Source organism: Podarcis tiliguerta (assembly GCF_965153285.1).
Source record: "Podarcis tiliguerta genome assembly, chromosome: 5".
In the NCBI taxonomy this organism is placed as follows: Eukaryota; Metazoa; Chordata; class Lepidosauria; order Squamata; family Lacertidae; genus Podarcis; species Podarcis tiliguerta.
Window position 1 is genome coordinate 61,189,004 of NC_139538.1, and position 16,485 is coordinate 61,205,488.

Consider the following 16,485-nt stretch of genomic DNA (forward strand, 5'->3'; position numbering starts at 1 on the left):
CACACTATATATATCCAGGTAGGTAGCTGTGTTGGTCTGACGCAGTCAAAATAAATTAAAAAATTGTCCAGTAGCACCTTAGAGACTATTTATAGTAGATATTGTATCCTGCTCTATGAAGGCATTGTATGTTGCTTGGAAACATCTTGCTTGGACAAACATGGAAGGCATAGTATGCTGCTTGGAAGACACCTTGCTTGGAAAAACAAGATACAAATACCAGGGGGCATATGTACGAATATGCACATCTTGTAGTAGCACATCTAGTTTGGGCCTGCCAATTCTGTACAACCGGGATTGTTATTTACACAGTACCATCAGTAGACATGGCTTGTTACAAAAGATGCTGGGATTCACACTTCCATAGCATGATCAAACAGTCACAGGAGAAGCAAACTGTCTTGGTGTGGTCCAGCCCCGGTCCCAGGCAATTTTGCACCCTAGTCCAGGCTAACTACTTGCACTTCCCACCCCCATTACTCCAAAATTGCTAACATCAATTTTCAAAAACAGATGTCGTGTTGAAAAAATGAAAAGCACAAAACTTGAAACTGCTAAATTTATTTTAGCACACAAATCATTTTGTGTGCCTTTTCTTTTGATAATTTTGTCACCAACTGCTTCAAGTGAAGTGCTGATACTGGGGCATGTTCAACTAGGGCCAAGCCAACTAGCTGCAAAATGTAAGTTTATACAGAATACGGTAAGTTTGAGCTTTGAGGAATTGTGTTCACCACTTGCCATTGACACTGGAAGTGGGGGAAGTATTCTTAGAGCAACAGAAACATTAGGCACATTACCCTGGAGTTTTTGTTGTAGTATAAAGAGATGTACTCCTTGGCTTAACCGATGCCTAAGTGTGATACATGGCTGGTTAGAATTTTCTAATGTTGAGTCAATGCAAAGAAATAATTACAGATCTGTTGAACCAAACTGAAGAAACTGGTTACTTCCAGATAACATTTAGCAGCAGCATTGACTACCAAGTTTAAAGAGTGTGCATTGAAGGGCACAAAAAAGGGAACATGGATTTATGTCCCAGACTCTCTTTCGTATGCCATTTTCTTTGCTTTTCGTGTTACTTCCATCATCATAACTTTGACCACACAAGGTTCTCAATTGTTAATCCCATTTGCTCAAGCTGTCCAAGAAGAGTTTCTGTCATAAAGGCAGCTGTAGTCTCCTTTGTAGTGGAACAAATCCCAAGGAATGTTCTCTTATGATAACCTCAGGCTCAGACATCTCATTATCTGTGGCTTGATAGCATCAACAAAATATACAATCATTGTAAGTTGTTCAATGTGACTAACATCAGGTGTGCAGTCCAGAATAATTGAGTAGTATTTGGCTGAGTTTGCATGTGCTAAGTTGTTCTGCTTTGCAACATCTACTAGAAGCTATATAAGCTCATTTTGGATATCTTTTCCCAGGTAGCAACCATTGTTTCTGGATCTTTCCCTGTGCAAATGTTCATTTGTGATAGGATCAAAAAAGGCTAGATAATTCTACAAGTTGGGTTTTTTTTTAATCCTATGCCAGCACTGTACAACTTTTCAGATGAACCACAGAATGCCAAGAAAAATGCCAAGTAAACATTTTGTTTAGAACATATGACAAAAACTAATCTGTATAAAACAGTGCCCCTCAAAGGTCAGTACTGTGCCCCTCAGAGATCTGCACCCTAGTTAGCTGCCTAGTTGGCCTAATGATGGCTCTGACCCTGGTGTGATCCTTTGCATGCATCTCTCACTGAATTAAATACAATTTAGCATGGATGATAGCATGTGCACAAAACCTCCTCGGCTGCAAAAGTGACTAGACAGGTCCAACTACTGCATTCTTCTCACACAAGCTCTATTCGCTTGAGCAGACTTCATGCTTTATGAATGAGAGGCTGCAACTATTAAACAGCTACACAAATCCCAAGCCCTTCTCCTTCATCTCCATGAATGTGGAACAATGCCTGCACCATGTCAAAGAGGTAATAAGATGTGATACCAAATTGTGTCCATACTCACTCAGAAGTCCCACTTCATAGAATTTTAGATCTAGAAGGGACCGTGAGGGTCATCTAGTCCAAGTCTCTGCAGTGCAGAAATCTTTTTGCCCAACATGGGGCTTGATCCCACAACCGCCTCTACGAACTGAGCTATCTCGGTACAGTGGTACCTCGGGATGCGAACGGGATCCGTTCCGGAGCCCCGTTCGCATCCTGAACGATGTAAGCCGTGACAGCATGTCTGCGTGGGTCGTGTTTTGCCGCTTCCACACATGCACGTGATGTCATTCTGAGCATCTGCGCATGCAAGAGCGGTGAAACACGGAAGTAACGCACTCCGTTACTTCCAGGTTGCTGCAGACCACAACTCAAAAACGCTCAACCCGAAGCACATTCAACCCGAGGTATGACTGTAGTACTTACAACAGAGTCTGGATGGCTTTGCTCAAAAGCTATGGCTTTACCACGTCCATCCTGACCCTGTACTTGCTCACTCTGAGGTCCCACTCCTTTCTGTCAAACTTACCCAGGGCATAACTACCATGCAGCGCAAGTAAGAAAGCATTAAGACTTAAGGGGCCTTACATGAATCTTAAACAGCACAGCCATGCAACATAATCCTATGCATGTTTACTTGGATGTAGGTAGCACTGTATTTAATGGGGTGATACTCTCTGCTAAGTGTGCAAAGGATGCAGCCCAACTCTCCTTGCTCTGCATAGCCACCTGAAATAATATCTACAGACTATTAGGCAAGGCATCCCAGTTTGGGGTTGCTAATTAAATATCATGCATTAAACATGGTTCGCAATGAGTCACACAACTTTCATGTTTCTGAGCTCTACAAATTATCAATTACCCAGTGCAGCTGAATTTAGGAAGTGTGCTCTGAGAAAGAGAGACATCAAGTGATTCCCAGAAGCCAGAAGGGGGAAAGGAGCAAAGGCTATCAGACCAGCTCTCTGACCCTTGATCAATGCAGCCTCCACTCCTCTTATCACGATCCCCTTATTCGATCCTGGCTGTTCTCCGCACCCAACCTTTTCTAAACTGATAAGCATATACGCTTATTCAAACTTGTTGAAAAACACACACTTTCACAACGCGCAAGACGTCCCCCACCAGCCCCGGACAAGGACTTGAGTCGTTTACATATCCCCGCCTTGAACATTAAAAAAAACCCAAAACCAATCCACGCAAGGCGACCTTTACCCGAGCGCACCTAAAACCACTTGCACCAAAACAGGCCACGTGACTCCCCGCTCGCCCGCCGCCGCCTCGCTTTTGCTTTTTTAAGTCTGAGCGGCCTACGGCAATCCAATTGGCCCAAAAACTTCCAGCGCATATGGCAGCGGCGGGGGTAAAGGGAGTGGATGGCGCGCGCTGATTGGAGCGCGCGGCCTGAGCGGAGTTGTAAGGCGAGCGCCGATTGGAGGAGGCGCGGCCGCATGTGTCCGGCTCGCCGTCTTTGTATACAGAGTCGCTCTCGGAGCCCCTTTAACAATGGACGGAGGGAGCCGCTCCGCCGGATGGCGACGGGCGACGAGCGCAGCTCCCGCGGGATGCCGAGCCTGAAGCTGCTGCTGCAGCTGGTGCAGATCGGCGTTCGAGGCGGGGCGATGACCGGGGAGATCCCCGAGGTGGATCTCTGGCTGGCCCGGGGGCTGTAAAGAGAGAAGTGGAGCTGGGCAAACTCCGGGTAAGTGGAGAGGAGGAGGCGGCGGGGCTGCGCGGAGCTCCGGAGGAGGAGGAGAAGGGGACTCTCCAGAGGCAAGCTCGGGCAGCAGACGGAGGAAGCGTGTCAAGCCCTTTGTTGTAGCTTCATCTGGCGCTGCGCTCTCGCTTTCCACAAGGAGGAGGAAAGTTGGCAGTTGCTGCGGGACGGTCTTGGGCAGGGAGGAGGTGGTAGGCGCTCGCTCTTCCCCGCAGCCCTTGTCAAGAGGCCAAGACGTCCTCCGCCGCCTCCGAAGCTCAGCTGGGCGCCCACCTCGCCGCCGCCCTTTAATGCAACCCCAGGCTCCCCGCATCCCACCAGAGGGATCCGGCGGGCGCGGCACCAAAAACTCCGAGCGCGATCCCCTGCGCGCCTCTCTCTCGACGTGCATTGAGTGGGATCAGCTGCGTGGCTTCAAGCGCAGCTCCCTCGGCCGGCCAGCCTCCCTCCCTGGAAAGAGGGAGGGGAGGGGATCGCGGAGTTCTCGTAGCTCGGCGGGGCGAGGTGGGGTGGGTTGCCCGGTTGCTTCTAAGTGGGCGCAAGCGGCGGCCCTGGAAAAGGGGGTCTGAGCCCGGGCTGCTTCCGCTCCTTCTCCTGTGCAGGCTTCGGTGCTGCTGCCGCCGCCGCCGCCGCCCGCTGCTGATTCCCGGCCGCCTCACCCTGTCCCATGGAGCTAGAGGGGCAGTGGTGGAAAGGACAGCTCGCTGCCGACATCCACCAAGCGCTTCGCTACAAGGTAACTCGGAACATCAGGGCACGATCGTGTTCTACCACTTTCCCCCACTTTTTTTTTTTTTTTAATTGCTCGGGGTGAAGGTAGGTCTCGGGCTGCTCAGTGCTAGAATCAAGTTTGCTTCTTTTGAGTGACAGGGTGAAACAGCTGCCTACTGCTCTTTCTCTCTGGCCTCCTCCCACCCCACATTGGGCGCATCAAACGGCTTCCTGCGTTCACTCTTTTGTCCCCAGCGTTTACATTTTGCAGGAAGGCCGTGCCCTATGGGCCGCCTGTTTACCTCCAGATGGATTTCATAGTCTTACTTGTGTTCGTTCACAGGGCTGTTTCAGGAGCGAAGTTGCTAATATGTTCCCGTGGGGGAAACTTAACTGCATGCTTGTTGGGAATTCAGGGGGACTTGCTTCTGAGGCCCCTATGCCCTGAAAGTTAGTTGTGCTTTAAATCCATCTTGATAACCGGCCTTGTATTTCCCACTGAAGGGGGTTTGCTTCTGAGTAGACACTCATAGGGTGCACCATAAAGCTTAGGTACATTAAATCCCATTGGTTCCGGTGGCTTTAATTCCTAAGCTGCTTTGTTCTCTCATGGGACAGGGCAACTCTGTCATCTTTCATGTGCACCCAGCACGGTGTACCAGGGCCTCCCAGGCACTGGGAACAGTTTTTGGAGGAAACTGGGTAGGGAGGGGAAAGTTGCCAAAGCAATGTTCATGGAAGCAAAGTTAGACTCCAAGCCAGTGTCCTAAAACTGCCTAGGATCAGACTTCACCTTTCTCTGAACTGGGGCCTAAGGTAAACATCCCAGACTGCCCACACAACTTGCTTCAGGCTGCATTATATGTCTGTGGCAGAGATGAAACTTAGATCTCACAGATCTGTGTCTGCCTGTCTGTCTTCTGAGTCATGGTGTCTGCCAGATGTATGTATATTTGTGAGCATTTGAAACTGGACCTGTTGCTTTTGCAAAGGAGTCTGAAATGTTCCTTCTGAGGATCAAGAAGGGTGGCTGAGTCGAAGGTTTCAAGCAAAGTGCTTTCCAGCACCTATAGAAACAAAGGGTAATATACTTTGCATTGTCTTCAAAGAGTTTATTGAAACTTTTCTTTTGCTTGATCAGCTTTACTTTCTTAATTGAACAGCATGTGGAGATGAAACTCCTATTCAGATAGTAACTTCATTGAGGGACCTGTTTATTTTCTCTCTACTCATTCAGGAATTGTGAGAACCTGTTTAGTCTTGGCTTTTCCCAAAGTGACTCATCCCTGATCATAAAAGGCTTTATTCTACCTCCTATACAAAAGGGTTTTCCTTTTTTTGAAATAAATCATCAAGACAACTTCAGATGCCTTGTCCCAAAGCCCGTTGCGCTGTGTGGAAGTTCAAGGCTGCTTAGCTGGGCTATTGAGCCAGAGTTTCATGGGAACTACCTAAAGAATGAATAAAATGTGATAGTGGGTTGCTGGGCGGCAGGAACAACTGTGGGAGAGGCTGGGTCATAGTCGTTAAAGGGACATTAGACAGCTGGCTAGTGCTATAGATCCTAGTCGGAAATTGCCAGCCCATTAGCTCTATTTGTCTCTTTCCCCTAGACTAGAGGCAGACTGCAATAAAAATGCAGCGGTCTTCCTCAAAGGACCAGTGTGAGAACATTTCTTACTTACAAATCTTATAGGCTGCCCAACTTAAAATGTTGGGTTTCCATCTGGAATGACTACTTGATTTTAGCTTTTTAATAATAAACAAATGCACGTTATCTGCTCTGGAGTTAAATGTTGCCACCTGTTTCTGGCAGGACTCCTGTGGTTTTAAACAGGGTAGAAATTCAACAGGTGCAGTGGTTGAATTTCTGCCTTTCGTGCTACTGTTAAAGGCACATAACCCCTGCTGGAATAATGATGGCAACTCTTCTGGAATTACCAGTTAATATTCTGTACTGATTCACTTATGTTAATTTCATAAATAGTTGCCACTTATTTCTGAACCCTTTGGTGTGTGTGTGTGTGTGTGTAGTTGCCTCTGGTTGCACAAATGCTCTCTCAGCAGTTACCACTGCTATAAATGTCAGCTGATGATGTTTAATTATAGCAGCATTCTGAAAGAGTAAAGGTCTGGATGTGGCTGACAACTTGGGTCAATTCTCTCTTGAAGAGGAGAGCATGCATCTTATTCTAAGCATATTTACTCAGATGTAAATACAACTGAAAGCACCAGAACTTACATATTTGTAAGAGTGCTTAGGACTGCATCCTTTTAAGCATTAATCTGTCTGAACAGCACCTTAGTCATACTCACATATAGGTCACAAACAGGAGCAGGGCTGCCCCATTCAGTTCTACTGACAACTGAAGCATCAGTTGAAACTAAACCAGCGTACTTGCCCTGGCAGCTGTTTTGAAGCATGAGTGGTTTGTGTGACTATCATCCCATTTTTCTGCTCTCTCGCCAGCTTCTTTAAGCCTTTGTTGATCCCAGTGTAAGCTAAGAAAGATAGCTGAAGTCAGATGTGTCTTCGAAAAAAGATCCTGAAATTCTGGATTTATTCCACAGTAAATCATTCTTTGATGCAAACTAAATCCAGACTATTATTTGGGGATATTCTGTCTTGATTACTTTAATTATAGACTTGTCTTGTCTTCAGTGGAAGTGATTCTCTGTCGTATGTTTATTTTTAAAGCACTGGGCTGTGATGTCTTACCTTGCTGACTGCTCTGAGTCAGGTAACTAAAGCAGTGACTCTTGCAGTTAACCCTTGACTACAAAGGATAATCGCTATCTAAGGCAGCTGAGCAGTAAAGTAAATTCAGGCCTTTGTATGTCAAAGCATTTTATCTGTGGTTTTCCCTGTGAAAACCAAGAACACTTAGAATCATAGAATTGTAGAGTTGGAAGGGACCAACAAGGCTCATCTATTCCAACCCCCCTGCAATGCAGAAATCTTTTGCCCAACATGGGGCTTGAACCTACAATCCTAAAATTAAGAGTCTCATGCTCTACAGACTATAGCCCTTGGATATAGTGCTGCATAAAGTTTCCCTGTTCTAGCAACACCCAATGCTCATTGTAATGATCTTTCATAACTTCCTAGACTACAGACTTGCTGGCATTTTGTATTCTTAGCTCCAGTGAATTCTTGGGTACTTACATGCGAATAGATGGATCATAGCATCTGTTTTGTGCAAACAAGTCTGGAGAGGTGATAAGTGCTGGCATGCCCGCTAGTCAGATGTGCTAATTGGCTGCCTCCCCTTGGTCCAGCTGTGAGCTGGAGATCCAGTAACCCTTTCCACCACAGAGGTGTTGTGAAAGCAATGATTATAGGCAGATCTTGCTAATGTAATAGAAGCCCGTGTAGTGGGCTGTCCCAGCTGCTCATATGCATAGGGGTGTTACTGTTCTAGATTAGCTGAAGGAGCCTTTTCCCTTGTCTGTTATGTGAGCACTGTGACAATGCATAGGGGTGTTACTGTTCTAGATTAGCTGAAGGAGCCTTTTGCCTTGTCTGTTACGTGAGCACTGTAACAAGTAATAGGACTGAAGGCTAAAGTAGTTTGGGTGGTGGTGGTAGGGAAAGAAAGGCCTATGAACAACCCTTACATATATGGTGAGAACCGGAGAGAACAGGTAACAAAATAAGGCTTTTGTGCAAAAACTGACTCTTTTTATAATGTACTGCAGTAATAAGGTGCAGGACAATGTAAACCTATTTGTGTTACTTGGAACCTTGTGGTATTTTGTTGCTATGTTTGATTTTGGTATGGAAATTTGTTCCCATATGTTTGATTCTAGATACATCTCTACTTCTATTTGACACCTACTGTTACACTCCGTTACGTTATAAATGAATAAAGATTCAAAAAAAGGCCCACTCCTGGGCACTTATGGAATCCAGTGGATTCCTGAATGGTCAGTGGAATTTTCTTGCATGTGGAGCTAGTGATTCTGTCAAGGCCTTAGTCTCTAGGGAGATGTGGCAGGCCGTCAGCACTATTGTTCCTGAGTGTCCTTTCTAGTGCTGTGGAGTCAGTGCTGTTCCCTGGTACTTGAAAGAGCTGCAGCTGATGAAACGGACTGGATGAAAAGTGCATTTTGAACCCACCACTCATTGTAGCTAATTTGGATGCGTGCAGGATGTTGCGTATGTGTGGCTATGTGAGAAGGCGGTGCACTCAGAGCTATTTGACGAATTCCACCTGGCTTTCCCTTTGGCTGGAAGGTAGGTACCCGAGAGGGTTGTGGCGGCCCAGCTTCTTGCACTCTTGGAAGAAACTGATTATCTGAACCCTGTTCTTCTTCCTTGATTTCTCAGTGACTTTTGATACCATTGACCATGGTATCCTGCTAGACTTGTGAGTAGGGACTGGGAGGCATTGTGTAAAAGTGCTTCTGCTCCTACTTACAAGACACATTTCAGAGACTGGCATTGGGTGGCTATATACAGACCGTGGCAACTATCTTCTAGGGTGCTGCAGGAATGTGGTTGTGTTTCAAAGGGTTGTTTTTGATCCGTTGATAACTTTAATTCCTGCTTTATTTGTAATTGTGCTTTAAGACAGTAGTTAGCTGCTCTGGCAGGAGGTAAGGAGTGATATAAGAACAACAAATACAGTTGTACCTTGGAAGTCAAACGGAATCCGTTCCGGAAGTCCGTTCAACTTCTAAAATGTTCGAAAACCAAATCGCAGCTTCTGATTGGCTGCAGGAAGCTCCTGCAGCCAATCAGAAGCCACGGAAGCCCTGTTGGACATTTGGATTCCAAAAGATCATTCGCAAACTGCAACAATCACTTCTGGGTTTGCGGTATTTGGGAGCCAAAACGTATGAATTCTAGGGCATTTGGGATCCAAAGTGTGACTGTAAATGTAACATCCGAGTGGAGTCATCACAAGATCTGGAGTGTGGTGTTATCAGTAGGAAAAAATAAAAGAAACTGTAAACCCTAGGTTCCTAAACCTTAAAAATTACTTCAGTTTCTTTAATTTTGGTTAGTTTCAATGTCTGTGGTGGCTGTCTTTTTTTAAAGTGCCTGTTATTCTCCACTTAGGAGCTGAAGCTTCCATCCTATAAAGGCCAGTCTCCCCAGTTAAATCTGAGAAGATACTTTGCAGACTTGATTGCCATTGTGAGCAATCGCTTCAGGCTCTGCCCTGCTGCCCGCCATCTTGCTGTTTATCTCCTGGACCTCTTTATGGACCGTTACGACATATCCATTCAGCAGCTGCATGTGGTGGCTCTTTCCTGTTTGCTTTTAGCGAGTAAGTATGAAGCAACAGGATTAACAGATTTGAAAATCATATTTCCCATTGTTTGGTTAAAATCTCCTCAGTTTTCCAGTCTGTTACATGTCCTACAATTATGCAAAAAGAAAAAAAGAAAAACACCACCCTGCATGATATTGAAGGATTGTGAGGGAGACACAGGGCCTTGGCAGTTTCTCAACGAGCACTGTTCTATGTAGATTCAATCTCATTCTTATATCCACATGTCCTGTGTTAATATCACATTACTCTCTGGCCTGCCTCAGGTACAGTCGTACTGTGGTTTTTGAATTTAATCCATTCCGGGAGTTTGTTCGACTCCCGGAACAGTTCGAAAACCAAGGCATGGCTTCCGATTGGCTGCAGGAGCACTCTGTGGCCAATCGGAAGCCGTGCCGGATGTTCGGCTTCCGAAAATCGTTTGAAAACCGGAACAATCCCTTCCAGTTTTCGATCGTTCAGGAGCCAAAACATTCGAGTTCAAAGGCGTTCAGCTTCCGAGGTTCCACTGTACAAATCACATCAAAAGCAAGGTGACTGGGGCTGTGTTTAAACCTGCCCCCCAAATTGTGTGACTCCTCCCACCTCTGCCATGTTGATCATAACTTACAAATTGGGAGCCTTCTCTACATGTGGAGTCTCACTACACAGTGTGGAACCCCAGGCAGGAAGCATTTCAGATTGTGCTGGGATCCTCAACAAATGGCAAGAAAACCATAACTTCTGCAGCAGAGAGCTAATGTAATGAAGGGTAGAGCTAAAAGCAGCCCCTGTCCCAATGAGTAAATTGTGAAGAGGGCTTTGGTGAGCAGCAGAATTCCTGCTAGAAGTTGTTGTGTCTACCTCAGAAGCTTTTGGACAATTGATTTCGCAATTTAACAAAGGATGAAATACCTCAGAATTTCAAATATTGCGATACTATACCTAGTTGTCCACATCAGAATCCTCTCTCTATCACATTTGCAAAAATACGGAAACCAAAACTGGTTATTTCAGATACTGCGGGACTGAGTATGGCATACATCCCAAATAAAAAGCAATCGCTTTCTACTCGGTAAATATATCTGAAGCGGCAAACCAAATCTGCCTTGAATCTACTCAAAACGCTTTTGTCAAAACCTTAAAAAAATAAACATATAAATAAATCCATTTATATTGTCAACCTAAATGAGCAACCTATATATAATTTTAAAACTGAGGACCAGATCTACCATAGATTTTGTAAATGTATATCCTTTATGCTTAATAGAAAGTGTATATATGCTCTGGTTAGGCCGTTATCTACCTCTGCAGCTTTCGCTATGAGGTGATATAAGGTACTACAAGTGCAACAGAATCCCCGTTGTAACTTTTTGCAGGATGTGGTGGCAATTAGCTAATCCTCTGTAGCAGGACTGACCAACATGCTGTTCTCCAGATGTTGTTCAACGCCCATCAGCCCCTGAACAATGGTTGAGGATGATGACAGTTATGCTTCAACTCCTGGAAGGCACCCTGATGGCTAACCCTGCTATATAGCAGCTGCTATTATTATTTTTTTATTTTGCAACGTTGATCGGTTTCTTTTTGAGGCATTGCAGTTCCTCCATGAGCAGCTAAAACATAAATGCATTTGTTTTTATCATGTACCTATGCTGTAATGGAATTTTACCTTCTCATTTCCCTCAAGGTAAATTTGAAGAGAAGGAAGACAGTGTGCCTAAACTTGAACAGCTAAACAGCTTGGGTTGCATGACTAACATGAACCTGGTACTAACCAAACAGAACTTGCTGCACATGGAGCTGCTGTTACTGGAAACCTTTCAGTGGAACCTCTGCCTCCCGACAGCTGCTCACTTCATTGACTATTACCTCTCCATTGCCGTTCACGAGTCCGATCTTCACGATGGATGGCCAATGGTTTGCTTGGACAAGACAAAGTTGTACATGGCAAAATATGCCGACTACTTTTTGGAAGTATCCCTGCAAGGTGCGTTTTCATGGCTTTGTTCTAAAGACCCCCATAGTTACTTAGGTTACACAGCTAATACTGTGCTTGACTAAACCGTGATCCTCCGATGTCTCTCCAGATCATGCATTTTTAAATTATGCCCCTTCGTTAGTGGCTGCTGCATGTGTGGCTTCTTCAAGGATTATCTTGCGTCTTTCTCCAACGTGGCCAGCAAGACTCCATCGCCTTACTGCGTACTCCTGGGACTTCCTGGTGCCATGCATTGAACGATTGTTGGTGTAAGTTTTTCAAGCAGTCTCTAACGTGATGGTGTGGGTTTAAATCGCCCAAGTGGTGGAATGCAGTGGGGTGTATGTGTTTTGTTTTGCCTTGTGATCACTTTGAAGAAACTGGTAGTCATGCTGGTGTCATTCTTGATTCTGGCAACTGGTTCATTTTTAGCTTGAATGCTTTCACAATAATTGCCACATTTTATTATTTCCCCCCAATGACTTCCCCCTTTTCTGCCTGAAATTCATCCTAGTTTTCACAGACTTCAACCTTGTGTGTTTTGGCTAAGGTACAAAGTGCCTTTATTAAGGGGACTTTCATTCTAATCTTGCCTTCCTTGGGACCCACTTGACAAAATCGGCTTTTGACTTGAATGTGGTTTCCCCCTCCTTGTGCTGCCTTGCTCTGCATCCATTGTCTTCAGCCTGCAATCCACCACTTTAGAAGGTCTGAAATTGTATGATGGCTTTATTCATACAACTATTTTTATGTAGGGTTTTTATTGTGGAGTTTTGATTTGCATTACTACTGCAAGGAAAATCTGGCTCGTGGTGGTATTGGTGCCTTAGAAATAGTTGCATAAACAGTACCTTGTCTGACTTCTATCAGTGCACTTATTGGTTATCTTTCTACTGAAGTACCCAAGGTGATGTACCTACAATAAAATGAAAGAGCAGAAGCACACACGTTTAACAGCATAAAAACTAATCTAACAATATCCATAAGATAGCCAGAATAAGTCAAATACAGGAAGTTGTAAAGATGACAGGAGTTCTGTGCTTCATTCATACCCACCAGATGGTGATAAACATTAAACTTCTTATTTTTGATTAAACGGTCACCTGTTTCAAACATTCATGAATTCATTTGCTTCAAGTATACCCTTTTAACACCCTGCTGCTAAACTCATGGTCTTGCATGCATGCCATATCGATTTCAACAAGCTATGTTCAGAAATGACAGTGTTTTGGATTGCAGATTTAAGGTGCCAGAATGCAGAGCTTATTAAGCATACTGAAACTATTAAAAAATTCAGAGTATAACCTTCTGAGGCGTATTTTATTGTAAGGATAGGAAACCTGTGGCCTTTTAGATGTGGTTGGAGTGAAACTACTGCCCATTGGTGATATTGACTGGGGCTGATGTAAACTGGAGCCCAACAACTCAAGAGCCACAGATTCCCCTTCTCTGGTTTACTTTACTGTTTTTTTCAAAAATACCAAATTTTGCATATGTAAAAAAAGAAACACCCTGTTTTAAAATCAACCCTAGATGCTGTTTTTAAAATGCATCTGCAATGTAAATTGAGATCTGCATCTGTTTTGGAAGGCTGCTTATTTTCTGACAAGTCTCTTCCCGCCCCCCACCCCCCGCCCCAGTCCAATTGTTTTACGAGGATGTAAAGTGCTTGTTACATTTGTTTTACATGAGGTAATGTCAGTGAAACAGAATACTGAGATTATTATTGTGTTCTATTGTTGAAACTGGGGCCAGGATCTAAAGCATTGTAAATAATGTTCACACCTGTATATGTGTGTTCCTCTCCCCCCACAGACATCCTCAGTTTCTTCCCACAGAAATTTCCATGCATATCAAGTAGGCTTTGATATATGAAGAAATACTCTCCCCCCAATATGCCTGCACACATACATGCATACATGCATACATACATACATACATGGGATGGGTGGGTTCTGGTTTCCAGCCTTTCTAAAATGGATAGTAAAACAAGGTTTTAATATTATATTCTAGAGCCCATGATAATGATGTAAAAGAAGCCAACAAGCAAAAAGGACAGCATGGTTCTCCAGCAGCCCAGCACAGTTTATTTCAAACAACTCCACAGCAGCACATACCCCAGTATGTTCAAGCACATCAGACTCCTCAGCAGTTTCATCCGACAGCGCAGCAGCAAAACTGCCAGCAGATTCTGCCATCTGGCCACACGTCGTCTTATCCACTGCAGACTTGCCCAGCTGGTTTACAAGGTGGTGTCCAGGCTAGAGGTCATATACAGACGGCTGCTGGAATGTCACTAACTGTCCCCATAGAAGTGAAGCCATGTATAAGTGTTTCTTACAACCGAAGCTATCAGATTGCTGGACGTTATCCTTGCATTACTCCCTGCTTTGAGAGGTGATAACTACAGCAAAACACTGCAAGGAGGACAGTCCTCTATTTTTCCTCTTAACAGCAGAGAAGTAGTTGAATACTTTTTTTTAAAGGTAACTCAATTGCAGGAACTGCTAATATGAGATTATACCTACTGATAAGGTGTTAATAACCTGAGAAGGATGGACTACTCCCCGTTCACAGTTGTTGGATTTGTTCAGTTGAAGCCTGCGCTTAAAACTGATGCTGAGAAACTGCTGCACTGGCTTAGTTTGTCTTCCCATGAAGAGGAATGATCCTGTGTGGTTCTAAAGGGACCACTGCGTCTACCCTTCGCTATACAGTATTGAATAAGACTTTAAACTCCACCAAGTGCCATGCTTTCCTTCAAGATAGAGAGCCACATGGGAGAGAGGAGAGAACCTCTTGATTGAAATTGGCAGTTCTGCTCTCGTTCAAGATCTTTGGATGAGATTTTGTGTTAGAATGCCCTTTGGGTTAACTTTTTTGTATATCTCATACTTCAGAGTACTTTAGTGTTTGCTGAAACCATTTTAGAGCTAAACTGTCATACTAACTCAGGGAATAATCAAACTACTTTGATACTGGTGTATATCATTTAAGTAGTGTTCTTGGGTTTCCTCACTCAGGGTAATGGCCATAGCAAATACCAAAGGGAGTTCAGATACTCATCCAGACTACTCCCTTAATCCAAAATTGTGCTTTCTATTGGGAAGAATGGTGTGCTATCTTCAAACAAAACCCAAGGGTGTACCATAGCCAACTGAATATTGTTTGTGGTTTCCCCTAGATTATGTAACCAACTATTTATGACCCAAATCCTTTTTTTTCTTCTCCATTGTATTGAATTCCTACTTAAATAGGGAGAAAGTACAATTTAAATCTTTTCAAGTAGCATAGCATTGTACATGATAGTTGCAGAGCAAATATGGGATTGAAGTTCTCAGGCTCTACCAGAACAGCTACAAGTTCTTGTTTCTACAATCATATTAATAGTGATTCAGATATTTTTCTGATGTGAACTAGATAGTCCTACAAAGACTGTTAAGTGCATAACTATCAGAAAGGTGATAGTTTTTAGCTATTTAATTTCCTATACTTGGGTTCATACCAGAAACAGAGTGGCAAATAGGTGAACACCTTACATCTTCTCTAGCTTCCTATCTGATGTAGATGTGAGAAGGAATCCATGATGGTTGAAGGCAGAAGGTAGCACTTGCTTCCTGATGTCTAGGGATGGATTAAGTTTTTCAAAAGAATAGTATGAGTTGATAGGGGAAAGTATATATAAAAATTGTCAACAGATTTTCCTCACAAAAGGGACCATCCCCAAACACTTGGTGCTCTGAGAGAAATGGCACTGCTTGATTGAAAAGGCTCTCCTAGAGCTGAATATGCTGCAAGAAAATATTCTTTAATTTAGAGGAGAAACAATCCTCTGAGGCAATTATTTTATACCGTAATATATTTTCAGGGTGTCTTTGACAAATGTGAGGAGTTTTTGAGAGAAGGGAACATTCTGAGACCACCACCAATTTGATAAAGTGTCCTTGCTACTTCTTTCCTAAGGTCTTTAAGTATTGTCTTGTTTTCCTCTCACATGCTGTCCTTTAAAGGGGCAGAGAGAAGGTTACAAATAGAAGAGGTGGAGGTCTGATGGTATCACCTGTGGTGGTTTCACTTTAATATGTGAGGATGAAGGACTACAGAATGCATCTGAAAAGGAAAGATACTCAACTTAGTTTGTAATACTATATGTAAGACTCTTCATTGTTTGACTACCTCAATAATACGTTGAATGTACAGTCTTGTGGTAATCCATGACTTGAAATAACAGCAGGTTACTTGTTTTGTGTTTTTTTTACATTGGGTTCATTTTCATCCTCCATGTGTGTGACAGCAAACGAGTTACTAATACAAAAGAAGTCTATTTTGTAGGCCTGTACACTCAAACATTAGCTGATAATTAACACTGGAATTCTGGGGGAGGGTAATTAGTTAACAGCAAAGCCTATGTGTAATAGGGTATTGTTTGTATTTAAGTCATTAGACTTCAAAGGATCCACTATGTGCTATTGGGTTTGTGGTTTTCTGCTCTGAATTTTTTATTTATTTATTATTTACCGTAGCCTTTTGAGTTTTGACATACTAGCAGGATATTGACAATAGAATATGCACTGTGAACCATTTCCAGGTCTTGCTTTTTTATATAAAAAAAATGGGTTTGGTCAATCTTCATTGAATCCACACACTACTTGAAATTCCAACTGAAGGAATTGTGTGTCGTGGTCATGCAAGAGAAATGTCTACAATAAAAAAATTCCAGCTGAGTGCCATGCACTCATTTTAAAAATAAAACTAGTTTTGAGCAATCATCTCTCTAGTGGTGTGTATATTTGTGTGCAGCAATTGAATGGAGCTCATTCCA

General features: G+C 43.6%; 2 protein-coding genes across 4 annotated transcripts in view; one reads left to right on the forward strand and one right to left on the reverse strand.

The window, feature by feature from the left end:
- The first annotated feature begins 3,339 nt into the window (after positions 1-3,339).
- On the forward strand, positions 3,340-16,432 carry CCNJ (cyclin J). The gene is made up of 6 exons (XM_083443554.1): positions 3,340-3,698; positions 4,316-4,449; positions 9,490-9,700; positions 11,373-11,672; positions 11,773-11,932; positions 13,677-16,432. Exons 2-6 carry the CDS (start codon positions 4,381-4,383, stop codon positions 14,062-14,064), a joined length of 1,128 nt encoding a protein of 375 aa, XP_083299680.1. The 5' UTR covers positions 3,340-3,698; positions 4,316-4,380; the 3' UTR covers positions 14,065-16,432.
- The window catches only part of CC2D2B (coiled-coil and C2 domain containing 2B), a 35,747-nt gene continuing 34,769 nt past the window's right edge, over positions 15,508-16,485 (reverse strand). For all 3 annotated transcript variants that reach the window (XM_083443483.1, XM_083443482.1, XM_083443481.1), the window contains one exon: positions 15,508-15,773. The gene's annotated coding sequence lies outside the window, so the exon portion shown is untranslated. The remainder of the gene's footprint in view (positions 15,774-16,485) is intronic.

Excerpts from the sequence above, each read along its gene's own strand:
- CCNJ (XM_083443554.1), top strand. The coding sequence starts at position 4,381 with ATGGAGCTAGAGGGGCAGTGGTGGAAAGGACAGCTCGCTGCCGACATC. Across the intron at positions 4,450-9,489 it reads ACCAAGCGCTTCGCTACAAG|GAGCTGAAGCTTCCATCCTA; the intron begins GTAACTCGGAAC and ends TTCTCCACTTAG. Across the intron at positions 11,673-11,772 it reads TTTGGAAGTATCCCTGCAAG|ATCATGCATTTTTAAATTAT; the intron begins GTGCGTTTTCAT and ends ATGTCTCTCCAG.